Source organism: Sinocyclocheilus rhinocerous, unplaced genomic scaffold, assembly GCF_001515625.1.
Source record: "Sinocyclocheilus rhinocerous isolate Xijiao unplaced genomic scaffold, SAMN03320098_v1.1 scaffold395, whole genome shotgun sequence".
Lineage (NCBI taxonomy): Eukaryota > Metazoa > Chordata > Actinopteri > Cypriniformes > Cyprinidae > Sinocyclocheilus > Sinocyclocheilus rhinocerous.
In genome coordinates, this window is record NW_015660890.1 from 215,983 (window position 1) to 239,667 (window position 23,685).

General features: G+C 38.5%; 1 protein-coding gene and 1 long non-coding RNA gene across 2 annotated transcripts in view; one reads left to right on the top strand and one right to left on the bottom strand.

Moving 5' to 3' along the window:
• Positions 1–23,685, top strand: part of LOC107725995 (SH3 and multiple ankyrin repeat domains protein 3-like) — a 26,218-nt gene continuing 2,533 nt past the window's right edge. Inside the window, exons 1-23 of the mRNA XM_016535447.1 lie at positions 1–188; positions 5,048–5,311; positions 7,985–8,188; positions 8,293–8,364; positions 9,469–9,577; positions 11,731–11,882; positions 12,007–12,174; positions 12,341–12,457; positions 13,512–13,589; positions 13,676–13,742; positions 16,568–16,820; positions 17,647–17,810; positions 18,327–18,440; positions 18,560–18,635; positions 18,913–18,995; positions 19,080–19,204; positions 19,593–19,728; positions 19,858–19,938; positions 20,255–20,275; positions 20,691–20,827; positions 21,231–21,327; positions 21,486–23,361; positions 23,554–23,583. Coding sequence (XP_016390933.1) covers positions 5,114–5,311; positions 7,985–8,188; positions 8,293–8,364; positions 9,469–9,577; positions 11,731–11,882; positions 12,007–12,174; positions 12,341–12,457; positions 13,512–13,589; positions 13,676–13,742; positions 16,568–16,820; positions 17,647–17,810; positions 18,327–18,440; positions 18,560–18,635; positions 18,913–18,995; positions 19,080–19,204; positions 19,593–19,728; positions 19,858–19,938; positions 20,255–20,275; positions 20,691–20,827; positions 21,231–21,327; positions 21,486–23,361; positions 23,554–23,583 — 4,358 coding nt within the window. The 5' untranslated portion in view covers positions 1–188; positions 5,048–5,113. The remainder of the gene's footprint in view (positions 189–5,047; positions 5,312–7,984; positions 8,189–8,292; positions 8,365–9,468; positions 9,578–11,730; positions 11,883–12,006; positions 12,175–12,340; positions 12,458–13,511; positions 13,590–13,675; positions 13,743–16,567; positions 16,821–17,646; positions 17,811–18,326; positions 18,441–18,559; positions 18,636–18,912; positions 18,996–19,079; positions 19,205–19,592; positions 19,729–19,857; positions 19,939–20,254; positions 20,276–20,690; positions 20,828–21,230; positions 21,328–21,485; positions 23,362–23,553; positions 23,584–23,685) is intronic.
• LOC107726002 (uncharacterized) overlaps positions 17,752–23,685 on the bottom strand; it is an 18,023-nt gene continuing 12,089 nt past the window's right edge. Inside the window, exons 2-3 of the long non-coding RNA XR_001638203.1 lie at positions 20,689–20,777; positions 17,752–17,828 (exon numbers count right to left, since the gene is read on the bottom strand). This is a non-coding gene — a long non-coding RNA (uncharacterized LOC107726002). The remainder of the gene's footprint in view (positions 17,829–20,688; positions 20,778–23,685) is intronic.

Consider the following 23,685-nt stretch of genomic DNA (forward strand, 5'->3'; position numbering starts at 1 on the left):
GATTTATGCTTTGGCCCTTTAAAAGCAGGCAAAGTTTCCTGGTGAACCATTTTTCTGGTTGCCATAGTGATGAGCGAGGACTTGGAGAGGTGCAGTGGTAACTGGGATGCAGTGACAGCTCTTAGCATGTGAATTCTCACACTGAGATATGGAGATGCACTGAGGCTCTGAACAGAGACGGCGATGAGGTGAGACACCCACGCGCATACACATCGTTATTGCTCACAGCGCTCTTTGGCTGATCATACTGTCCCTGGATCTGTATACAGAGGTGACAAGAGCCCCAAAGGGGGAGGAAACCATATGGGAATGAGTGAGGGAGAAAGAGGATTTGTGAGTGAGTGCGTGTGCAATGATGAATGTTGGAGAAACTGAGTGTGTAGTTACTCTACGCAGAAGTTTTGCATTTAGGAGGATTTGTAATTGGGGTTGCTACTTTGAAACTTGACTGTAGGAGAATATAAGCCAAACTAAATGACTTGCATATTAAGAATACATTTTAAATAATGCATTTAAAACTTTGAAATTGCATTCATTGCGCAAACGTCTCAGAAGGTCAGAACAATCTTAACCGAAGTCGTAGTGTACAAGAAATTTAGGAAATATGATGTTGGCATGACATTTCAAGCAGTTTCCTTCACTATGGTTGCTATACTTCAAATGTTCTATTCTTGCATAATTATTATACATGTTATTTAGTTTTTAAGACATAATAATTGAGACTACATTGAATATTTATACTTTTAAGATTTAAAAATATAGTTAAAATTTAAAAGTATATTCTAAAATAATTTGTCAAAGTACAGGACTATTTCAGTGTGCTGCAAGGGATGATTAAAATATATATTTTTTAAAACTGACATCCATAAAAGTCCACAGATTCTGAAAATCTTTGAAAATCTGTAATTAAATATGTAATTTAAACCATTCATTTTAGGATTTTGCACTGGTTGCATTAATGGCTGACAGTGCAGAAATTAATTCAATAAGTAAATTTGTGACATCGATCATGTGACTGTACAGATGGTCACATGTTCCTACACTGAAGCTCAAGATGCTCTGTGGATCATCTCAAATCATGCTGGAGAACATGATCATAAAGTTTGACACAAAGCAGCCTTTGTGCTGATAAAACTAAAGAAGGACAAACCAAATACTAAGACATTCTGAAATTCTTGCTAAAATCGTTATACTGATAATATAATGTGTAATGAAAAAAAGGTAAACTTTTTTAATAAAACATGCTGAGTTTGTAAAAAAACGGACAAGACTTTGGTCCCCACTGTATTAAAAAAAAACTAAAATTATTTTCTTTTAAATAAAAAAATGAATGTACATGTTATTTGTCAAACTACCCAAAACCCAAATTAATACATTTACTATATTTCAGAGAGACCTCTCAAAGATTTTAAGATTTTACCTTATAACTTCAGTCAAGTTCTTACCCACAGATCCAGACGTCAAGGTGTGGCTTATGTAACAGAAGCAGCACACTCATGTGATTTCTCCTTGATCTGATGAAATCAAAAGGAAATGAAATCTATCAGGACTTTTTGCCTCTGTCATCTATCACATCGCCTTCATATGTGATTTCAAATATTGATATATTCAGCATTAAAGAAATATACTACAATATTAGTGCTATATTGTAATTGCGTTAGAGGCCCTTCTAATGTGCGGTGGAAATAGAAACGTTGCTGCTCTGTAACTGTATGTGTGTGAGATTTATAGGAAGGAGTGTGGGTGTCAGTAGCCTTTATTTCTGTTCCACATTCATGTGTGTGAGGTGAATTTTTGTATCGCCTGAGGAAAGAGTGGAGTTATCAGAGGCGTGCAGCCTTTCCTATACTTCCTGCAAAAACATCCCGAGGAGCCTCAGCCCAATCCAGCCAGGAAGAAGGGCAGGAAGTTGGGCTGAGATCACGGGAAGTAAATCACAAAGCCAGAAGGGCTTCGTATGAAAACAGGTCCAGTGGAAGTTTCTGGAGACTGTAACAGTGCTGGATTAAAGAAATGATAGTGCTGCTTCGGATTTGTGTGTGTGTGTGTGTGTGTGTGTGTGTGTAAGTGGGAATATGTAGGAGTTGATTCTGTATGTAAAATTTATGGGATTTTAGGAAGGTTTTTTTATTTCTTCATTCAGACTTGCATCATTTTTCGGTGTGACCGCAACATGCTTTGATAAATGCATTATCCAGCACCATGCATAAATAAAATCTCTTATTTATTAAATCAAAGGATCATATAATCTCTTGTTGCTACATTTTATCCATCTTAAATTTACAGTGGCACTTGAACAGGCTGTATCGAGTGACATTAGGAATGACAAAGATGTTGATTACAACCAGAATGATTTATTTAAGCGTAGCCTCACCTGAGGTGTTTATTGAAACGTTGGTGATTGGTCGAGATGCTGAACCTTGGCTGCTTATTGGTGGTCTTCAAAGAATGCTTTTGTTTGGTTGAGATGGTCTGGAGACCTTCCTGCTGTAATTTCCTCCCGGTTTTCCTGCTCGGGAATATTCAGCATCAGGGTTGGGCTTCAAGTGTCCAGAAATCTCAGACCTCGGAGGGAGTGCCGGCACATTTGGCCCTGCTGTTTTACAAAAACAAAGTGCGCATTGTGGAATACTGGCAGAAAACCATTGGAATAAAGACAGAAAAAAGTTTGAAATACCTGCGAATGTACAGGAACCTCACATGGGAAGTCCAGGTCAAAGGTGAACTACTCCTTGTTTCCTTGGTTTCAATACATCTAGCTTGTTAGTGGTGTTTGCTAAAGAAATATTAATATTGCTCATACTTACTGTTGGGGATTTTAACAAACCCCTAAATATCTAAATACTAAACTTTGGCATGCAATTTGTCCGTTTTGCACTATAAGTGACATGGAACGTTAAAGAGAGTGTGCTGTTACTATTCTAAGTGATTAGACTTACGATTTTGCCTGCAGGATGTTAAAACGCTTACACTTAAGGAAGGAAACTTGCCAGAATGTCTTGCCTTATGGGTGGATACTACTTGAGCCAGTAGGCAATAACTCAGTACACCCTAGCAACCACTTAACAACTTCCTAGAAACCACTCAGAACGTCTTAGCATCATGGGAACGGCTGGGAACTTCATGAGACATCATGGGAACTTTTGTTATGATTTCTTCTGAAAACAACATTTGGTTACAACTACCCTAATAAAAAAAGTAATATATTTAAAATACATTTATTTCATACTAAGCATATAGTTCAAATCTGTTAACATATTTACTGACATATCGCTTGAGACTCACTGATATAAAAATTATAATTAAACTTTATTTGGAGTACTACTTGTGCACAATGCACATTCCTTAATATTAAGCCTAAAATGTGTTTTAATGTCACTATCGATGAGGATTGTATGATCTTTGAATAATATCGGTCTTTAAATGCAAGATATTTAAAGTGTACCTAAAGTATATTTGCAATAGTTCCACTTTAGCACAATCAAATATCCTTCAGTTTATCTTTAATTGGACTTCAGCACTACTTCCGCACAATTAAAGTGCATTAAGCACAAAATTAGTTTTGTGCTTAATTTAAGTATACCAGTTTAGTATTCAAAAAGTACAATTGCGGGGTATTTTTATTAAGTACATAAATATGTAAATGTATTTGTAGTATACTTAGCCTGAAATAAATGTATTTCAAATTAATTTTAGTCTATTTATTTTTCAAAAGAGTACTGCCTAAAATAATCTCTATATCATTTCATGTAATTGATTATTAGTGATCACAGACCTTTATATTTCGGTATTTTAATTCAGTTGAATCATAACATCTCAGATCTTAGTTAGGTTTCTGCTGTTCGTACAGTATAGTTTAACAATGCTGATGCAAATGATACTTGCTCTTTACAGGGATTTTCCATCTAATGTTCTCTGTGACAATGTCTGTTACGTAATAGAGGACTTCCCTTCTGTCTCTGTGGACAATAGTCAAGAGTGTCTGAAATGTTTTAGCTTGTGTGTGATTGCATTGGAATGAGTGAGTAGGTGGACGGCTACATGTGGCCGGCTGTGATAATAGTATGGTAAAAGAATGAGGCATATTCCTCCACTGATTCTTAGTGTGGCTGAAAACATGCAAGGTATTTATCCCTTTGAAGCATACAAAATGAATCTTTTTACTTCAAAACAATAACACATAATAATTCCAAGTGTTTATATTTCATCAAAACAAGATAATAGTCATACAGTAGGTAAATCAGACATGTTGACTGTACCAGGCAAACACAGAACGTTCCTCTAACGTTAGTGTATGGATTCTCTTAGGTTATTTATTTGAAAACCAATACATACCGTACTTTTATTTAGGCATTATTTTTATAATCAAAATTTGATGTGTGAACCAAACATTGCTGGGAATGTTGTCATATATAAATTGCACAATAACATATAAACAGGACACGGTCTAAAGTAATTGCCTATGATGCTTTGGATGCAACATCACACCCTGAATGGTTAAAAAGACTTTTTGTAGTGCACATAATCATGCTTCAGAGGGTTAAGTATTTAAAATGGGTGTCAAGAGTTCAAGAGAGCCGGTGGTTTGTTGCTTGCGATGCTCCAAACGGAGGGACTACAGTGAGCGTGTGTGTGATTTTGCACAGCTGTCTCTAAAGAGGAAGTGGTAGCGCACCAGAACAAGCAAAGTGCTGAGTTGCCATGGTAACTTGGGATGCAGGGTTCCCTCAATTTCCATTATTCCCAAGTGGATCTGCTTCACAGTGTCCATGGCAACCACTCACAACCAATGGAGTTCCTCTCTCTCTCTCTCTCTTTTCTCACTGTCTCTGTCAAACTCTCTCATCCCGTTATTTTATCTTGATTTGTGGTAAAATGTCATCTCCATGCTTACGTAAAGACGTGACACTTTGACATTATGAGCCACAAATGCACACTTTGAGCATATGCTTCTTACTAGTATGCAGGTAATCTAATATCAGATCTCCCAAAAAACACCCTAAACAGTACATTAGAATGAGTTTGACAGGTGCATGTTGTCTTGTAGGGTTGTGAGGCCGGCGTGTTGAGCAGAACGCACACACACTCACACACATACACACTCTCCCGGAGCATGCCTATCAGTCCACCTGCCGACGGCAAACATGAGGCTCTCGACCAGCCGTGGCAACAACACACCCCTACCAACGGTAATCACGGAGATGACAGCATTCGGGCCTCTCCTGGGACTAAATCTACCTCCGAACCTATGGAGGATCTCCACGGAAATGCAGTTGTCATCCGCATCGGAATCCCTGATCTGCAGCAAACGGTGAGCGCTCCTCATATGCATATGCAGGGTCGCTCTTTTCTTTGAAATGGCTGCACTGCAGCACAGGAGTAGAGAGTGGCAGTGATTGGTACAGACCGAGTTGTTGATTCTGCGTGGGAGTAAGGGGTGTGTGACAGAGGCTTACAGCATGTAGTCTACATGCACGCATGTTTCTGCACAGGGATCCACAGTCACTTGTGCTGAAAGATGCCCCATGCATGTCGATTGCATATATGGTGTCATCCAAAAGTGGACTTGGAGTTTAATTGCCGAATAAATTTGCACTTCTAATTGTTGTTATGTGGAACATGTTTACATAATCCTGTCAAACACAAAACTGCAGACATACCTTTCTCTGCTTACAGTCGTTTCGGCATCCAGCGTAACTCCCTGCTTTCTGTCGGTGTCCGACGGGGGTACTTTGAAGTTGAGTTTTGTATTTTGCACCTCTATTAAAGGGGTCATGAAATTAAAATTCCCCTGATCTTTTGACATATAAGAGGTCATTGTGCTATAAAAACATTCTGTAAGTTTCAGAACTCAAAACTTTCTCATTAGTATAAAAACAGCTTATATTGAAGGCAGGCTGCCAAAACCACACCTTTTGGAACGTTCTACTCTATGATGTAATAGTGTGGATAAGCACCGCCTCCACAGAAGATCATCAACGCCTGCTTCTACATCGCTGCCTGTTTAGCCCCGCCCACAGATTCGCACGTGTAGTGTAAATAACGAGAAGGGCGAAAGCAGGTCTACACAGAAACAAAACGATAAACTTTATTTGATGAACTTTATTTTTAATAGAGTGCCAGACCACGTCAAGAACTTGGTCCTTTGTTCACTTAATTTTACTGTGGATTCGTTTACAAACAAGGCACAATTCGACAGGATTTTCAGAAAGACTGAAACTAAAAGACGATGCTGTGTCGATTACATTGGATTCAATGTCGCACCACACAAGTGTGAGTAACTATTTTTATTACGTGATCACTATTGCGTTGACTGTTATTACAGATCGTTTGATATGAGTATTTATGCTTTTTAACCTAAATCACAGCAGTGTCCATCTGTGAAGGATGTAGGCTGTCAAACATACACATCTGTTAGCCAATCATAGCAGTGGGCATTTACTTCTGAGTCTACAATCCGACACGTCTATTCAAACAGAGTGTTCTAATGAGGGGGATTAAAAACAGGACAGAAAACAGCTTATTACTTCTAAATTATGATGGGTTTTTTTATGTGATCTTGATAACATTATAAGTGGACCTCAGAAAAATACAAAATAAAAAACAGAGGCAGTTCAACCCCTTTAAGGTTCTTATTTTCGCCCTCTGCTTCTCATATTATAGAAACCTGCGAGCAGAAAATATTAAAGGAATAGTTCAAAAAAGTTTTCAAAATGAAAATTTACTTAAAATGTACTCACCCTTAAGCCATCCAAGGTGTAGTTTGTTTGTTCATTGGAACAGATTTGGATAAATGTAGCATTACGTCACTTACTCACCAATGGATCCTCTGCAGTGAATGGGTGCCGTCAGAATGAGAGTCCAAACAGCTGATAAAAGCATCACAGTAATCCACATGACATCCATCAACTAATGTCTTCTGAAGTAAAAAGATGTGTGATTGTAATAAACAAATCCACCATTAAGACATTTTTAACTTCAAACCGTTTCTTCCAGCTAAAATACGAGTCCTCTATCCATAATATTCTCCAGTTAAAAAGCTGTCTCGTTGGAATCATTACAAAAACAGATCAAGCACTGTAAGCCAAAACAGTCCAAAAGAAATATGACATTTAAATAAGTTAAAGTACCTTAATGATGGATTTGTTTCATACAAACAGTCAGCTTTTCTCTTCACAAGACTATTATTGATGGACAGGAGTCGTGAGGATTACTTGTGGATTATCATGATGTTTTCACCCTCAGGCTGTTCAAGATGTAGATGAGTTCATAGAACCAAACTTCTGTACATCTTGGATGGCCTGAGGGTGAGTACATTATTAGTAAATTTGAATTTTTGGGTGAACTATTTCTTTAAATGGCGTTATAATATTTTATTTTATATAATAAATTATTTCTTTAAATGGCGTTATTTTTACAATGCAAATCTCACAAACACCATTTCACTTCACTTACAGTTAATTTAAGTAAGAAGATGCCATGAGTTCAGCACATTCTTATTGACCGATTATGAATAAACGTTCAAGAACAAATAGTGCAGGCCTTGATCTCTTAAAGGGGTCATATGATGTTGCTAAAAAGAACATTATTTGGTGTAATTAAGTGAAGTCTAAAGCCTGGTGCTTTTGGAGGAATTATTTAATGGACAGATAATCATGTTTTTTATAGTTTTGAACTATTTGCTGCAGTAAATATTGTGGCATTTCAAGACAATTGATGACGGAGCAAGATTCAAATTGTGCATGAATAATTAAACTTATACCTGGCCTAGTCAGAGCCACGGCGCAGCAGTTAGCTCATGTAATCCAGGCACTTTAAGCCTTGGTGCTCATATAGGTGATGCAGGTTTGAGTCCAACCTTCTACATATCCTGATAAATATCACCTAATTTCTGTCAATCTGTATAATAAATTATGCATAAATCCCAAAATAAAAGCAACATGACTGTAGGAATATGACGAGTTTGTAATATATGTGTTTTCAGAAATGCCTGCGATTGGACCTTGAGGCTCCAGTGTGGGTTTGTAAGCAGCGAGTTCTGGTCACTCTGACACAAAGCCTGACCGATGTGCTTAACTATGGCCTCTACCTCCCTGCCTTTAACGGGCGCGCCGGAAAGTTCCTTGATGAGGAGAGATTGCTCAGGGACTATCCATTCCCTACGGTCACACCTGTACCGTACCTAGAGGTGCACATCCTTCTGCATCCTACATTGAGTTCTCACTTATTATATAATTAGGTCATGTTGCTATTATTTTCATTTACCGGTTTAATTCATTTGTGTGACTTCAGTTCCGTTACAAGAGGCGTGTTTACACTCAGAGCCATGTAGATGACAAGCAACTGGCCAAACTACATACCAAGGTAACATTTAACATTCATGTTCTCTACGGTTCGTTTGGGGTTGGTACACATATTTTATTTTAAAAGAATACTTTTATTGAGAAAGGACGGATTGAAATGATCAAGAGTGGAAGACATTTAAACATATTTCTTTTTCCAATGAATGCTGTTCTTTTGACCAGCTGTTTCTTAAACACCAAATCAGCATATTAGAATGATTTCTGAAGGATGTCGTGACACTGAAGACTGGAGTACTGTCTGCTGAAAATTCAGCTTTGCATCACAGGAATAAATATCATTCTAAAAATATTAAAATAGAAAATATTTATTTTAAATTGTAATGATGCGTCACATTTACTATTTTTTTTTATTCAAATAAATGCAGCCTTGGATAAGACTTCTTTCAGAAACATAAAAAAAAAATCTTACCAACCCAACAGTAGTATATAATTTTATACACAAAGCTGTTGTTCTAAATGCTGAAACGTTCCAATTAAAAAAAAACTAAAAAACTTTGTTATCTAAAACATGCTGTAAGCTATTTGTTTTGGTCTTGAGAAAATTGCATGTTTCTCTGTGACAGTTTAAATGCCAAATAAGAGTCATGGGAGCAGCCCATACTTTTTTAAGCCAAATGTAAAAAAAAATAGCTAATTAGAAATGCTCTCTGTCTGCGAATCATTTAGTGCATTCGATTTTGCTGACATTGCATTTGCTGACATGTCTTTAAAGGATGGGCTTGGAGAGGGCATGCCGCTCAGGTTAGCAAAATGGCAGAAGTTAGCAAAAGAATTTGAATTGCTAACAGTGCCTTTAAAAGGAACATAACCTACAGTTTGATTGCATTCATTATTCTACGTCCAATTATGCTAGTCAAGGTTTCTTGCAGCAAAATAAAATAGAATTTTAGATTTTTTCACTTTTAGAATTGTACGGACTGTTGTGATACTATATCTTTAAGACTTGTTTAAATATAAGTGAATAACCACTTGGCTAATTTCTTTGTATGTGCTCCATTTGCTCCAAAAACAAGATTTCTGAATAAAAAATAATGGTCTAAGCAACTTTCTGTTGTGAATGTAGTATGTCACTTCTTAGTATTTCACTCATTTATGTTGCTGCCAGGCCAATCTAAAGAAGTTTATGGAGTATGTTCAACAAAGGTGTGTGGACAAAGTCTGCAGGTTCCTGGAGAAAGGGCTGGACCCCAACTTTCATGATGCTGAGAGTGGGGGTGAGTACTTTAGAGTATAAGGTGGTGTTCTGAAACGAGGAGGCAAAGTCCTTAATCAAATGTAAATTCATGTCTCAGTCACATTTTCTTGGTTAAAGGGATAGTTCACCTAAAAATGAAAATTTGATGTTTATCTGCTTACCCCCAGGGCATCCAAGATGTAGGTGACTGTTTCTTCAGTAGAACACAAACGAAGATTTTTAACTAAACCGTTGCAGTCTGTCAGTCTAGTGACGCGTCTTCTTCTTCTTCTTGCTTTACGGCGGATCGCAGACTTATAAGTGCATTACCGCCACCTATCTCTCAAATTACACATTGACACTCTATCTACAATCTCAATTAGGAGTGTCAATGGTAGCAAGCAAGAAGAAGAAGAAGACGCGTCACGCGCCGGCTGTCGAGGTCACGCTCAGGACGCGCTCAGGACAGTTCAGACAGTTCAAACATTGCAGTGCATCAGAGGTAAAAAACGATATAAATACTGTTCAGTTTCTTGCACAGACCGATCGTTTCGTGTCTTTACACATCAATGTATCGTCACGAGCCGCAGGGTTTAATTTGGTTTTGTTTGTCCATGCCATGAAAAGCCATGATTCCCATTCAAAAAAAAGCTGTCTCAAAGCCATGATTCCCATTCACTTCCATTATAAGACTGACAGACTGCAACGGTTTGAGTTACAAATCTTCAATTGTGTTCTACTGAAGAAACAAAGTCACCTACATCTTAGATGCCCTGGGGGTAAGCAGATAAACATCAAATGTTCATTTTTTGGTGAACTATCCCTTTAAATGAACATTACTTAAGACTGTCAGAAAAAAAAAAATAATTTTATATTTTTACAACAATGTAATCAATATTCTGTTTATTATAGCCAAGTATGAATCTCATCAAGTAGTGTTTTAAGCATTTTACAGTTATTTTAAAAAATGAACTTGAGGCAGTAACAATTTAAACAATCTATTTTATTTGTGAACTTATGTTCAGCTATTCTGTTTAATAGTTTACTATTAACTTTTTTTAAATAATTTTTCGGATCATCAGTCATCAAAGCTCGGTAAACAATGGTCACAGAGAGAGATTTACCTAAAATTTCACCAAGCTGATTACTCACTAAAAACTCCCACAGATCATGTTTCTAGGCCATTTCAAGTCTTATTTTGACATGTCAGAGTGGTTATATCTAAGTGTGTGAGTTGTTTACTTACTTTTTTATTAGTCTCCCCATTAATGCCATTATATTGTTCATTCAGACAGATCCCAAACACAAGAGGTGGGATTTATCGCATGAACCAATAACAGTTGAACATAACCAGTCATATTCAATCATATCACTTTTCACGTGACTTTCTCCCATTCATTCTCAATTACCCCCCACTAAACTCACGGCGTGCTTTAGGGGGTCTGTTAAAAATCAGTGTGCTCAGAGGAGGCGAGAGAGATGCGGACTCCTGCTGTAACTTTACCTGCTGGTGTCGCTGTTGGACAGTGTTTGTTTAGAAAAACATGTGATTTATATACTTTTTAATGTTATATTTTGTAATACTGGTGTTGTTTTATTTTTGTACTGCATTTTTTTTCTCATCCAATATTTTGAGGAAGCACTGCCTCCCTTGCCCCTAATATGTATATATATATACAGTATATTTCATGATTCTGAATTCAAACTTTGTATAATAAATCTAATAGGTGCCATTTTGAACAAGACTGGTTGAGAGTCTTGGCAAAGATTATGATTGAATAATAGTATAAATGTTGGTCTGTTCCTCACATAAAGCTATCATATAATTTCAGAAGTCATACAACCTACTTTTATGATACTTTTAGGGTGCTTTTTGGAGCTTAGAGACATATTTCACAATCTACTTTCAATGTGTGCAAAAGAGCAAATTGGCCATTTTGCCAAACATCTCATTTTGGTTTCATAGAGTAAACAAAATAATACGGGGTTGGAACAACATGAATTTTCATTTGGCATGAAAAATAGGTGAACTATTCCTTTAAAGTTTGCCTTGATTAGCATGCTTTAATGAATGTAAATTTAGGACAAAGCTAATCAGCAAGGACATTCGACAAAATGAGCCAATCATTTATTCGCTGAAACGGATTTGACATTTAGCATTTTTAATCATCTCTGCATGTGCGATGTTTCCAGAATCTCCTCTCACTCTCGTGGCCCAGCTGGACACTTGTGCCGATCTGATTAAGGTGTTGAGGAGCGGAGGAGCCCATCTGGACTTCAGAACCAGAGACGGCCTGACGGCGCTGCACAAAGCGGTCCAAACGCACAACCATGTAGCATTGACTGTGAGTTGATGCACTTTCCCTCCCACACGCACAATCCAAAGAAAGACTCATCCTTATACAACTCATCACAAGCTGTTGGGAGTCTGTGCACATATGTCCATCATATTTCGTGTGCTATCTGCAGACATTGTTGGATCTGGGGGCATCTCCAGACTATAAGGACAGTCGTGGGCTCACCCCCCTCTATCACAGTGCCATGGTTGGGGGAGATCCGTACTGCTGCGAGCTGCTGTTGTACGATCACGCCCAGCTGGGCTACAGTGATGAGAACGGCTGGCAGGAGATCCATCAGGTAATGTCTGATGCTCATAACTCTCTCATTAAACGTAAAAGGGAAGAAAATCTCCTGTAGCTTAAAGTTTCATTCTCCAGCGAGACTAAATATATCCTTTTTATTGTTTGCTACACCTGTAGCAGTGGGTGATCGAGGCGCGCATGTGTGTGTTTTTGTACCATAGGCTTGTCGTCATGGAAACGTGCAGCACCTTGAGCACCTGTTATTCTATGGAGCGGAGATGAGCACTCAGAATGCCTCAGGAAACACAGCACTACACCTGTGTGCCCTCTACAACCAGGTACGCACACCCACAAATACATATACAAACATTCTCCATTCTCAACTCCATCAGATGCTTTCTCAGAATATTTGGTATGTTCTTACAATTTTTAAGTAAACACTATGCAGTATGTAGTATGCATTCTTGTGCATTTTTGCAATGCACACTCATGCATAAAATTTGAGGATGACCTGCTACATATGTCAAAATGTGTGAAATGTAACTATAGCGAACTGAGTGGAATACTGTAATTGTACCCAACTCCAGCTTCCTCTGCTGGTGTGACAAATGAACCTGAAGTGATATTAACTGCAGTTTTTTAACATCATCTGTCATCTTTCAAGTACATTAACATGCACAAGTTCAATTTCAGTCAGACTAAAACATACATTTTGTACTTAAAAAAAATTGTAAATGCTTCAGTTTGAACAAATACTGTTGATGTTTGCAACAATTTTGATGTTGTTTGGTTTGTATAGTTCATCCGTCCATTTCCACCAATTTGACTCATTCTATCCACATTTGCATTTAGCCTAAATGTAGACTACTGTGAAACTGGATATGTATTTTCTTGCCCCTGAAATTTTGGTATATGAAGGTTAAAACTAACTATATTTTCTATTGCAAAAATACATTTAATTGAACTTCACTGTTTACAACATATATTTTTTAAATATTTTGGCCACAAAAAAAAACAATTATATATATAATTTTATTAATTTTTTTGCCATATGGAACACACTATTAGATTTTGTTCTTCTTAGTATTTGTTTTATTATAAATTATGTTTTCATCCAAATATATTAAGGATGTGCTGCCTTCATTGCTTCCTCAGGGAACACACCTCTGATGTATTCTGTTTCACATTTTTTTAAATAAAAATATAGTAGTCAGTATACATACTTCGCAGTAACCTATATGCTAGTATTTCACTGCAATTGTATATAGTTATCAAACTCAGCTGGGCATCAAATCACATATAAAACTTACAGGGTGTTATATCTGTAATCTCCTCTCATGTTTTCTCTTGCACTCACCACCTTTTTATTTATTCTCTCTGCCATATCTACAGGAAGGCTGTGCTAGAGTTCTCCTGTTTCGAGGAGCAAATAAAGAAATCAAGAACTACAACAACCAAACAGCATTTCAGGTATGAAACATCTCTCAGATGTTTTGGATCAGCTCTAGTTCCTTTCCTATTCCTTAAATTATGTTGCATCCTTTTTTTTCTCGTAGGTTGCTATCATCGCAGGGAACTTTGACCTGGCAGAAATCATCAAGATTCATAAAACCTCAGATGTTGGTGAGTTGATCAGGATTTAGTTTGAATTGCTTGAAGCATCAGGGCTTGAATCTTGGGTCTATTTACTCGGCACCACAACACCATAATAAGTTTTCGTGGGTTGTCTAGATGAAATCAGTTCACTCTAATTCAAACCCATTATTGGGTATCATTTCAGATAAAACCTTGATTTATTATTTAGTCTAGTGGATGCAGCACAAGTGCTCCTTTCAGAGTAAAAGCAGAAATGACAACATAAGAGTGGTTGATCATACGAAGCAGCGTGAATCTAGTAACTTTATCACAGCCTGTGTCAAAACAATCCATAAATGCATGATTTTTTTTTAACATTTCAGACAGTCAGATCTAGATACTGTTCCTATCAGCACTCTAACTTTTCAATAAGTGATGTATTTGTCTAGTGTATGTGGGCTAATCTCTTTATGATTTGTGTGTGTTTCTCTTTGTAAATCTCAGTCATGCTCTGTGTGATGTAATCTGGGAGTCATCTGTTTGTAATTTTTGTGTAATCTGAGTGTGTGTTTCACGTGCTGATCTTCCTGTGCGGTCTTCATGATGTATTTGATTAACTAACCAGTGCAAATCCTTGCTTCACATGACCACTTTAAACACAAAACTGTGTGTTTAAAGTGGTCATATCATGAGAAATCAAATTTCATTCAGTATACTAAATCTTGCTGTATCTTTCAAAACTGAAAACATCCTTCCCAATCTAAAAAGGCCATTTAGCGAAACAGAACTGCAAAATCTTTCTCATATAAATCAGATACAGTTGCATTCATAAGTTCACATTTTGCCATTGTTCATAAGATTTGTTTTGCAGAATGTATAAAAATAAGGAGAATAAAATAGCATTTTGTTTTTTATTTATTTATAGTAACATTTAAATATATTTCTCAAGACTGCACTGTGTATTGCCTCCTCAAGCATCAGTGACTGTCACCTGTTGTGATAGTTGTGCATGACTCATAGTCACTCAATACCTTATTACATGTTTAAGTTCTCAAGCACAGTTGCTCAGAGCATGCTGGGAAACCAGGAATTTACTGTACCTGAATGGATTTAGTATAGAGCAGGGACAGGGACAAACCGGCGACTCATTCACAACTATCACAAAAGACTATATAAGCAAACATTGATATTTAAGGAGGCAACACACGCTATTAAGAACCAAGGGTTGTTATATAAAAATTTATAATTTTTCTCGTATTTATTTATTCTTATTTTTTATTCTTATTTTTAAGTAGTATTTTGTATTATTTGTTTTAATTTACACAGTGAAGAATATGCAGTGTTTTTATACATTTGATTACGTAATACAATGTATGTAGCATTTCTTATTTATTTGTTCTACTGTAGTTTTTTGTCCTATTGTTTGTAATTATTTTCTTATTCTAATTTAATTGCTGACTTGTCTTCAGTGAGCTTGAGGTTTGTTTTTTTAGACTTTTATTAGACTAGTATTAGTTTTTTGTGATATTGACACCGGTGGCAAGAATGATGAAATTTCTATGCTATCAAAAATTTAGATATCTTAAAGCAAAAATAACTATATTGTGATATATATCGTTATCATGAAATAAAATTACTCGTATCGTGATATAAGGTTTTGATCGTATCGCCCACTCCTTATAATAATAATAATTAGTATTAGTAGAATTTTTATTATCCGTTTTATTTATTTATTATTTCTCATAAAAAATTTGAAATATCTTACTGATTCTGCAAGTGGTTTTTAAACCTATAAACAAATGTATATTAACACAAAACCTGCAAATCAACATCACCTATAAAGAGAATTTACATTTGAAATGTTAAATGTACAGTAGCAAAATGGCACATTTAATTATAAAGGTGGATGAAAACATAAATTACTTTGTTTCATATGTTTTAGGTTTTTGAGGTTTGATATGACCCCTTTAAAGTCTGACTTTATTTATGATATTTACATCCGTAAACCATGAACCATCAAGGACTTGCAGCCTATACATGACCTCCACCTGACCATTTCAATCAAAATTAATTGGACGTATTATAATCTTAAACAGCAGCCATACACATCTTAAGCCGTTCTAACACCGTGGTTCACAGATGGGGTGCTAGTCTTCAGGTTATGAGTGATTCCTCTCTATCTCAGCCTGATACAGGTTAATCTGTTCTGCTAGTCTTTTTCTTCATGATAGATTGGACATATCTATACCAGCCTCCTGGAGAGTGTTCTTGATCCATTCGACAGGCGAAAATGGGTTTTATTCACAACTGATAGGATTCTTCGAGAATCCATTACAGTGGTCTTTCTGGTCTAGCGGGTCATTTAATGTTTCTGCATGATTTTTCGATGATTTAGGCAACTACACCGTAGCTGAATTTGATCCAGGTACGTATTAAAATACAATTTCCTGGAAAAATCGACTTGGGATGGAAGAAAATAGCACTGTTTCTGTGGCGCTTTTAAAAAGTTGCTTAGTTTGAATGACACAGCGGGATATTAAACAACTGGATATTAAAAGGACTGCAATTTCCAAATGGTTCTCGGATGTAAATATATATTTTTAAAGATAAAAGTGCACTTTAATAAATATAATGTGCAGCAGTAAGAGCCAAATTGTGTTACAGCACAAATACATATTTCCTTTTCCATAATTGGTGTGTGTGGTGTGAATCTTTTGTTATGTGCATGTCTGATATCTTCCACAAATTTACATGGTTTTATATTACAAGCATGGAAATCAAATTGACTACAGCAATATAAATATCGCTAGGCTCTGTGTGTTTTTATGTAAAGTATGCATAACTATTTATGTGTCGCCATCTTCCTGTAAAAGTGCCTTTCAGGGAGACCCCTTCTTATTCGTCCCGGCGGCGTGCAGTCTGCGTATCCCCACGTCGCTCTCTGATGCGATCGGCCAGTGATAATGCTCTAGATGAGAGTCTGACAGCTCCCTCTCCGGCCCCCTCACTTCGCAGCCTGCCCCCGCTGGAGCCCGACGACACCACCCCGTCCCAGCGCAGCCCCCAGGCTGCTCACATTCACACGCGCAGCCTCAGGAGACACACCCGCTCAGGAGGACACCTCAGGTGCGGAGCTGTCCTTGATTTATATTAAGCAGAGGTTCCATCAAACCAATGTGTTATTTTCTTTTTTGCTTTTTCTATTTGAACACAAAATTAGATATTTAGCAACATGCCCAGACTGCTCTTTTCCATAAAATTAGATGTCATATTTATTTAATTGTTGCTTTATTTTCAGTTTTTTAAATTTCAATTATTTACATTTAATTCATTTATTTACACTTCACTTCATCCAAGGAGTCATCCTTGATTTGTATTTTTTTTCACAAAATTACATACATTTAGCAACATGCCCTGACTGCTCTTTTTGGGTTTTTTTTTTTCCCATTTAATTTTAATTTCATTTTTGATGTAATTATTTATCATTTTAATTTATATTTAATTTGACTTATTTCTGAAAAAATCCAAAAAAGTTTTTCCCCCATTCAACGAAAACGCATGGTGATTGAAGTTCAGTTTAAATAAATAATAATAATTAATAAAGCATTGATTACCTGACAAAAAAAAGACAATAGCCACCTCAGAGTTGGTTGTTTATTTACATTTAATTCATTTATTTACACTTCACTTCATGAAAAAGTTTTTTTCCCCATTTAATTTTAATTTCATTTTTGATGTAATTATTTATCATTTTAATTTATATTTAATTTGACTTATTTCTGAAAAAATCCAAAAAAGTTTTTCCCCCATTCAACGAAAACGCATGGTGATTGAAGTTCAGTTTAAATAAATAATAATAATTAATAAAGCATTGATTACCTGACAAAAAAAGACAATATCCACCTCAGAGTTGGTTGTTAATCATTTCTGCACACGTGTTTGCACACCGCAGCCCTGGCAGTCCTGTACAGAGAGAGCCGAGTCCTCCAGCCATGTCTCGAGGGCCCAAGCGACGGCTGTACAGTGCGGTGCCCGGCCGAACCTTCATCGCTGTCAGCTCCCACACTCCACAGGGCGAGGGTGAGATCACACTCAACCGAGGAGAGAGGGTCAAAGGTCAGTCAGCCAGCCTCTCTGTGTGAGATGCAGCAAAAAGATCACGTTATTTTTATGCTGGCGTTTGCTACAATCTGTGACATTCTGAATATTTATTCAACTATGGGCTACTATGTCTACTCACAGTGTTCAGTAGTGAATATACATGCATTACAGGAGAATTGAACCATCATGAACAAATTAGGAATAAAATTGCAGACTGTCTTATATATATTAATGCATAACTATTTTATATATATACAGTGGGTACGGAAAGTATTCAGACCCCCTTAAATTTAGTAAAACAATAATATTTACACTTGAAGGCATTTGAAAAAGTAACAAATGAGATGAAGACTTGGTAAAAAGTGCCTACCAAGACAGATTTAACATAATATTCAAGTAAATAAATAAATAAATAATAAAAAAAAAAGTTTTAATATCTGGGAAAATAAATGCCTGCAGTTGAATAAACATCCATAAATGAGTTAAATATCCGAAATACAGCATATAACAGTTTATACGTGTCTCCACTAGTGCTAAGCATAGGTGAAGGTGGATTCTGGGAAGGCTCAGTTAAAGGACGAACTGGCTGGTTTCCTGCCCACTGTGTAGAGGAAGTCCAGATGAGACAATATGACCCACGACTTGGTCAGTGTGCACATACACACACCTGCATTCAGAGCATTTAACAGCATTATTTTTAAGTATTCTGCAGTTTAATGTTCAGATCTTATTGTTATTGATATGCCCACTCATCTGTTTCTCAGAGACAAGAGAGGATCGCACCAAGAGACTTTTCAGGCACTACACTGTTGGCTCCTACGACAACTATACCTCTTACAGGTATATATTCAACCATATAAATAAATATATATATATATATATATATGTAAATATCATCTGAGTGTTCCATGCATTACTGTGCACAGTATACTGCAGAAATAATATGAGTAGAATGGTATTGTGCTTTTCCAACCATTGCCTTTCTCTCTCCTTCATCCTGAATAAAATAAAATATGGTGCCAGTGTAGGGGATTATGGGTATGGGAGGGGGAATCTATGAAGACAGTGAGTTCTGGCAGTGCAGCACATCTGACTATTGACTTCTATAAATTCACAGTGATTATGTTATAGAAGAAAAAAGTGCAACGTTGCAGAAGAGAGACAGCGAAGGATTCGGCTTTGTGCTTCGGGGAGCTAAAGGTCTGAAACACACTCACATGCATGTATGTTTGCACGAATAACATTCACATACAAATGCAGTAATTAACTGCTCTTTCTTGTCAGCTGAGACGCCCATAGAAGAGTTCACACCTACTCCTGCTTTTCCTGCCCTGCAATACCTGGAGTCTGTGGACCTGGAAGGGGTGGCATGGAGGGCAGGGTTAAGGACTGGAGATTTCCTCATAGAGGTTAAAAAACCTTTTGATTTATACACACACACACACACAACTTTTTCTTTGCTAAAGCAGTGATTTTCAAACCATATATTCAAAAACTGGCCTAAATTAATCATTGTAATTAACAAAAAGAAAAAAGAAAACATTTAATTATTTGACTATTATCTGAGAAGTCTCATACGTCACCAGAGAAGTCTGCCGTTTGATTAAAAATGACAAGCTCAATTAAAAAAAAAAAATCATCATTCACAATAAGATCAATAGCATGCATTTAGAAAACAGATTGGGTGAATTTTAATTTCATGCTGACGTTTTTAGACTAAAGAATGTCATCATGCTTCTGCTGGATTTCTACCGGCTATGTGTTACATCTTTCTCTAATTCTCCGCACATTTGTCAGGTAAATGGGGTGAGCGTAGTAAAGGTGGGACATAGGCAGGTGGTATCACTGATTCGGCAAGGTGGAAGTCGGCTAGTAATGAAGGTGGTGTCTGTCACACGCAAACCTGACACTGGAGACGTCGTCCGCAAGAAAGGTTCTTGTCCTCTCTTCATTAATGCATGCACACCATGCATTTTTCTTTTTGTTTGACTGGACATCAAGAATTAGAGAATCCTGCAAAATCTAAATATCGCATTTCTTGTTCTTTCTGACAATTAATTAGCCCCACCACCTCCCAAGAGAGACCCAAGCACCAGCCTGACCCTGCGCTCAAAAAGCATGACTGCAGAACTGGAGGAGCTGGGTAAGACAGATGCTCATACAAACACGGATGCACACACCTCCTTGTGTTATGCTAGGTCTCAGATAAGTTAAGTTAAAACAGATGTTATCATTATCTTTGAGGGCATAGGCACATGTTGGATCCTTTTTTCCAGGAACACTAATTGAGAAATACGTGCAAATTAATGTCTTTCCGTGAGAAAAATACAGCAGTGAAAGGAGTTTGAATGATTGTGCAGTGATAGCTTTGCTCATTCATTGCTAATGAATATTGACCATCTAATACGCAATCTATGAGCTAAACCAGGAACTATAGATTTGTCCTTCTTGTCCACAAGCGTCAAGGAGAAGGAGGGGAGGTAAGATATGAAACCAGTCTCACGTTGATGATGTCCTTTACTGGTTCTATATGCTGATTAGCATGTGATGTCATGGATGGATTTATCTAACCTGTTTTTTTAGCTTGTGTGTTGTTGCCTGTGACTGCGAAAAATTGTAAAGTCAAAGTATGTGTATGTGTTTGTTTGTTTTTTGTGGATTGTAGACCGCTATTATGTATGTGTTTTGTGATGTATTTGTGACTGTATATTTGTTTTTGCGTTCCTTGAGACTATGTATATTATACACTTGGGATCTGTGTACTTGTATTTTTTGGTGCACCTGGTGACTGTGTTTGGTCTTTTTTGATTTGATCAGAGGAAGGACTGGAATATTGGTCAGGAGTGTGTATTAAGTGTTTCTGTATGTGTGTGCATCTGTGTGTATCCCTCACAGAGAAGTTGGATGAGATGTTGAGTTCGCCCAAAGAACCGGTTGTAGTGATGAGGCCACGTCCTGCGGATTCAGACTCCAGAGCAGCCACTGTGAAACAGAGACCAACAAGTCGCCGCATCACACAGGCTGAGATCAATGTTAGTCTGATACACATAAACATACACCATTTTAAAAAATGGTGTACTTTTAAGTGTTTTTAATATATTATAATAATATAAAAGTTATCATTATGTTTTCATTAAAACTAAATACAAGAGCACTTGTTATATATGGCAATATGTAGTTTCTGACATACTATGCATTGTATGCAACAGATGGTGCATATATCACTACTATAGTACAGTAGCCAAATTGTGTCAGTAAAGATTTGGCTGCTGATCAGTTTTTGTTTATAATGCATATTGTCTTTAGGTTAAAAAAAAATGATTCTGTTTATTTCTTTGATAGCTGATTAATCAGAATCTGTGATTTGTTTGTTGTTCTGACAGTAACTGAATTCTGGCCAGTATTTGATCACGTATTGTTTTTGTTTGTGTGTAGTCTCTGTTAGAGAGGCAGGGTTTGCAAATAAGTTCCCTGGCTGTGGACAAAAGTCACATGCAGCTGCCTCGGGGAATGTCAAGAACCAAGTCATTTGGTAATGTGTCATTGGCACATACACAAATACAAACATTCTCACAAATTCTGTCTTTTCATAAACATAAACCAATGATATAAAAAGGGCTATTAAAACACAATGATCACCAGAGTTCTAATCTTTGTACACCCACAGTCTCACCGAGAACTGTTTTACAGGTGCTCCTGAAGATGAAAGAATCTCAGCCCTGATTGGAGAGCATCGCTTTCCGAGAAGCTCCTCGATGACTGACAGCTTTAGACAAGATAGTATTCCACCCCCTCCACAGACAGCTCCTCCACCACCTCCAACTCCCTACTTCCTAGATTCAGGGCCCCCTCCGTCCTTTCTTCCACCTCCGCCCCCTTCTCGCGCTGCCAACCAGAGCCGTTCAAGCTTCCGCCCGGGGGCGGAGCCCAAACTCCATGGCCCAGTCACGACAGACCGCCAGCGAAAAACACGCTCCATGATCATTCTTCAGGACACCACCCATTTGCCAGTGGAGCCTGCCCTTATTGCAAGACCACAAACGCCTACCTCTGGAGCGGTTCCACCTGAACGTGGTCGTAGGCGTGGACCACCTGTGGAGAATCCGTATGCTAACGTAGGTCGTCTAAGTGCAGTCTATACTCCAACCAAGCCGCAGCGTAGAAAGAGCCCACTAGTCAAACAAGGACCAGTTGAGGAGGGAGCCGTTACTCAGACTAGTAGAGACCCCTCTCCTTTGGGAGGGTTACGAATTCCCCACAGTAGCCGAGCAGAGCAGTTCCAACAGCAGGTTCTCTCTGAGCGAGCTAGAATTACGCCTCCAGGGGCCCGACGCAGACCCAGCGTTTTCCTATCTGTAGAAGGGGGCGCGACTGAGCCGCAAACAACCCCGTTACTTTCTCAGTCCCACTCAGTGGATGAGTTGGCCGAGTTGCCTCCACCTGCACCAATGCTTTCCCCTGGCCCACCACCAGGGGGAACCACTTTTATACACCCTCTAACAGGTCGACCACTGGATCCTTCCTCACCTCTAGCACTTGCACTGGCTGCACGAGAACGTGCCCTTAGTGGCCGGAATACTCCCACTCCTACGCCTTCGCCCACACCTTCGCCCACTCAAGGTCGAGCAGTTGAAAGGCCAGAGACAGAAGGAGGAGCAACACCACCTGCTCCTCTTGAGGCTCCTCCATCTAATTCCTGGAGAGATGAACCGGTCAGCATCACAGAAACGGCAAGCCAAGTGACTAGCGGTAGCCCTGGGTCTGGACGAAGCCTGGAAGAGGTACTTGTCCCACCCAGCGTGCAAGGTGTCCAACCTGCGCTGATGGATACAGAACATACCCCACCGGCAGTCCCACCCACTCTACCTTCCCCTGCCCCTACCCTCTCAAATCTGACTGCTCGAAGTCTGACTATGAGCTCAGAGGAGGACGCGGAGCCTTACACAGTGACACTTCCCCCTGCGTTGCTCTCGTCTAGTGATGAGGAAACCAGAGAGGAGCTTCGGAAGATAGGCCTCGTGCCGCCCCCTCAACCCTTCTCTAATGGCCTTCTAATTAAAGAAACACCCAAAGCCACTCTAAGCATTTCACCTAGCGGATCACGGCCATCCATTGCAAAGACCTCCTCTGGAAAAGCAAGCGATTCTACGGCAGACTCTGGGGTTGAAGACCCACATATGGAGACCACCAGTACTGTTTCCACAGTCTCCAGCATGTCCACTTTGTCTTCAGAGAGCACAGACTCTGCTCATGCTAGCAAACCACGTTCTGGGGTGGGGCGTGGTCGCCCCGCCCATCTCAGGGACCCACTGCTTAAACAGTCATCAGACAGTGAGCTGCTTCCACACCCACCCAGCACAGGCCCCAGCCGTCCACGCTACCTATTCCAAAGACGTTCCAAACTCTGGGGGGAGGAGCCCCGGGGCCAGATGGGTGGGTCTGATGAAAGTCGGCCTGCTGCTATGGGGGCAGAGTTGCTAAGCAAAGACACTCATTCTCTGGGGGAGGAGCCACCGATGGGAGCACCTCTTGACCCTGGCAGGAGATCACCTGTGGGAGGCGCCAGGTAGGAAATACCTGTTAAAAACTGCACCAACTTAACAACAGCAGCACATTTTGCACACCTGCATGAATCACAGCACAACTTTCAATATCATTTAGCAATACACCCACTTGACTTTTGACACCCTTAGCCACACACCTGGTTAAAACTGCCTATCCATAACACACGTGTGTGTGTGTCTGTATGTCCTTGCAGATGTGAGGAGAATGGAGAAGAGAGTAAATCGTAGGTTTTTAGCTCTGTGGGTAAAAACAACTCCTTGTCTAACTAACTTTCACTAAACCCTTTACTGCAGCCGTTATTCAAGCTGCAAATGCTACTGTGGGC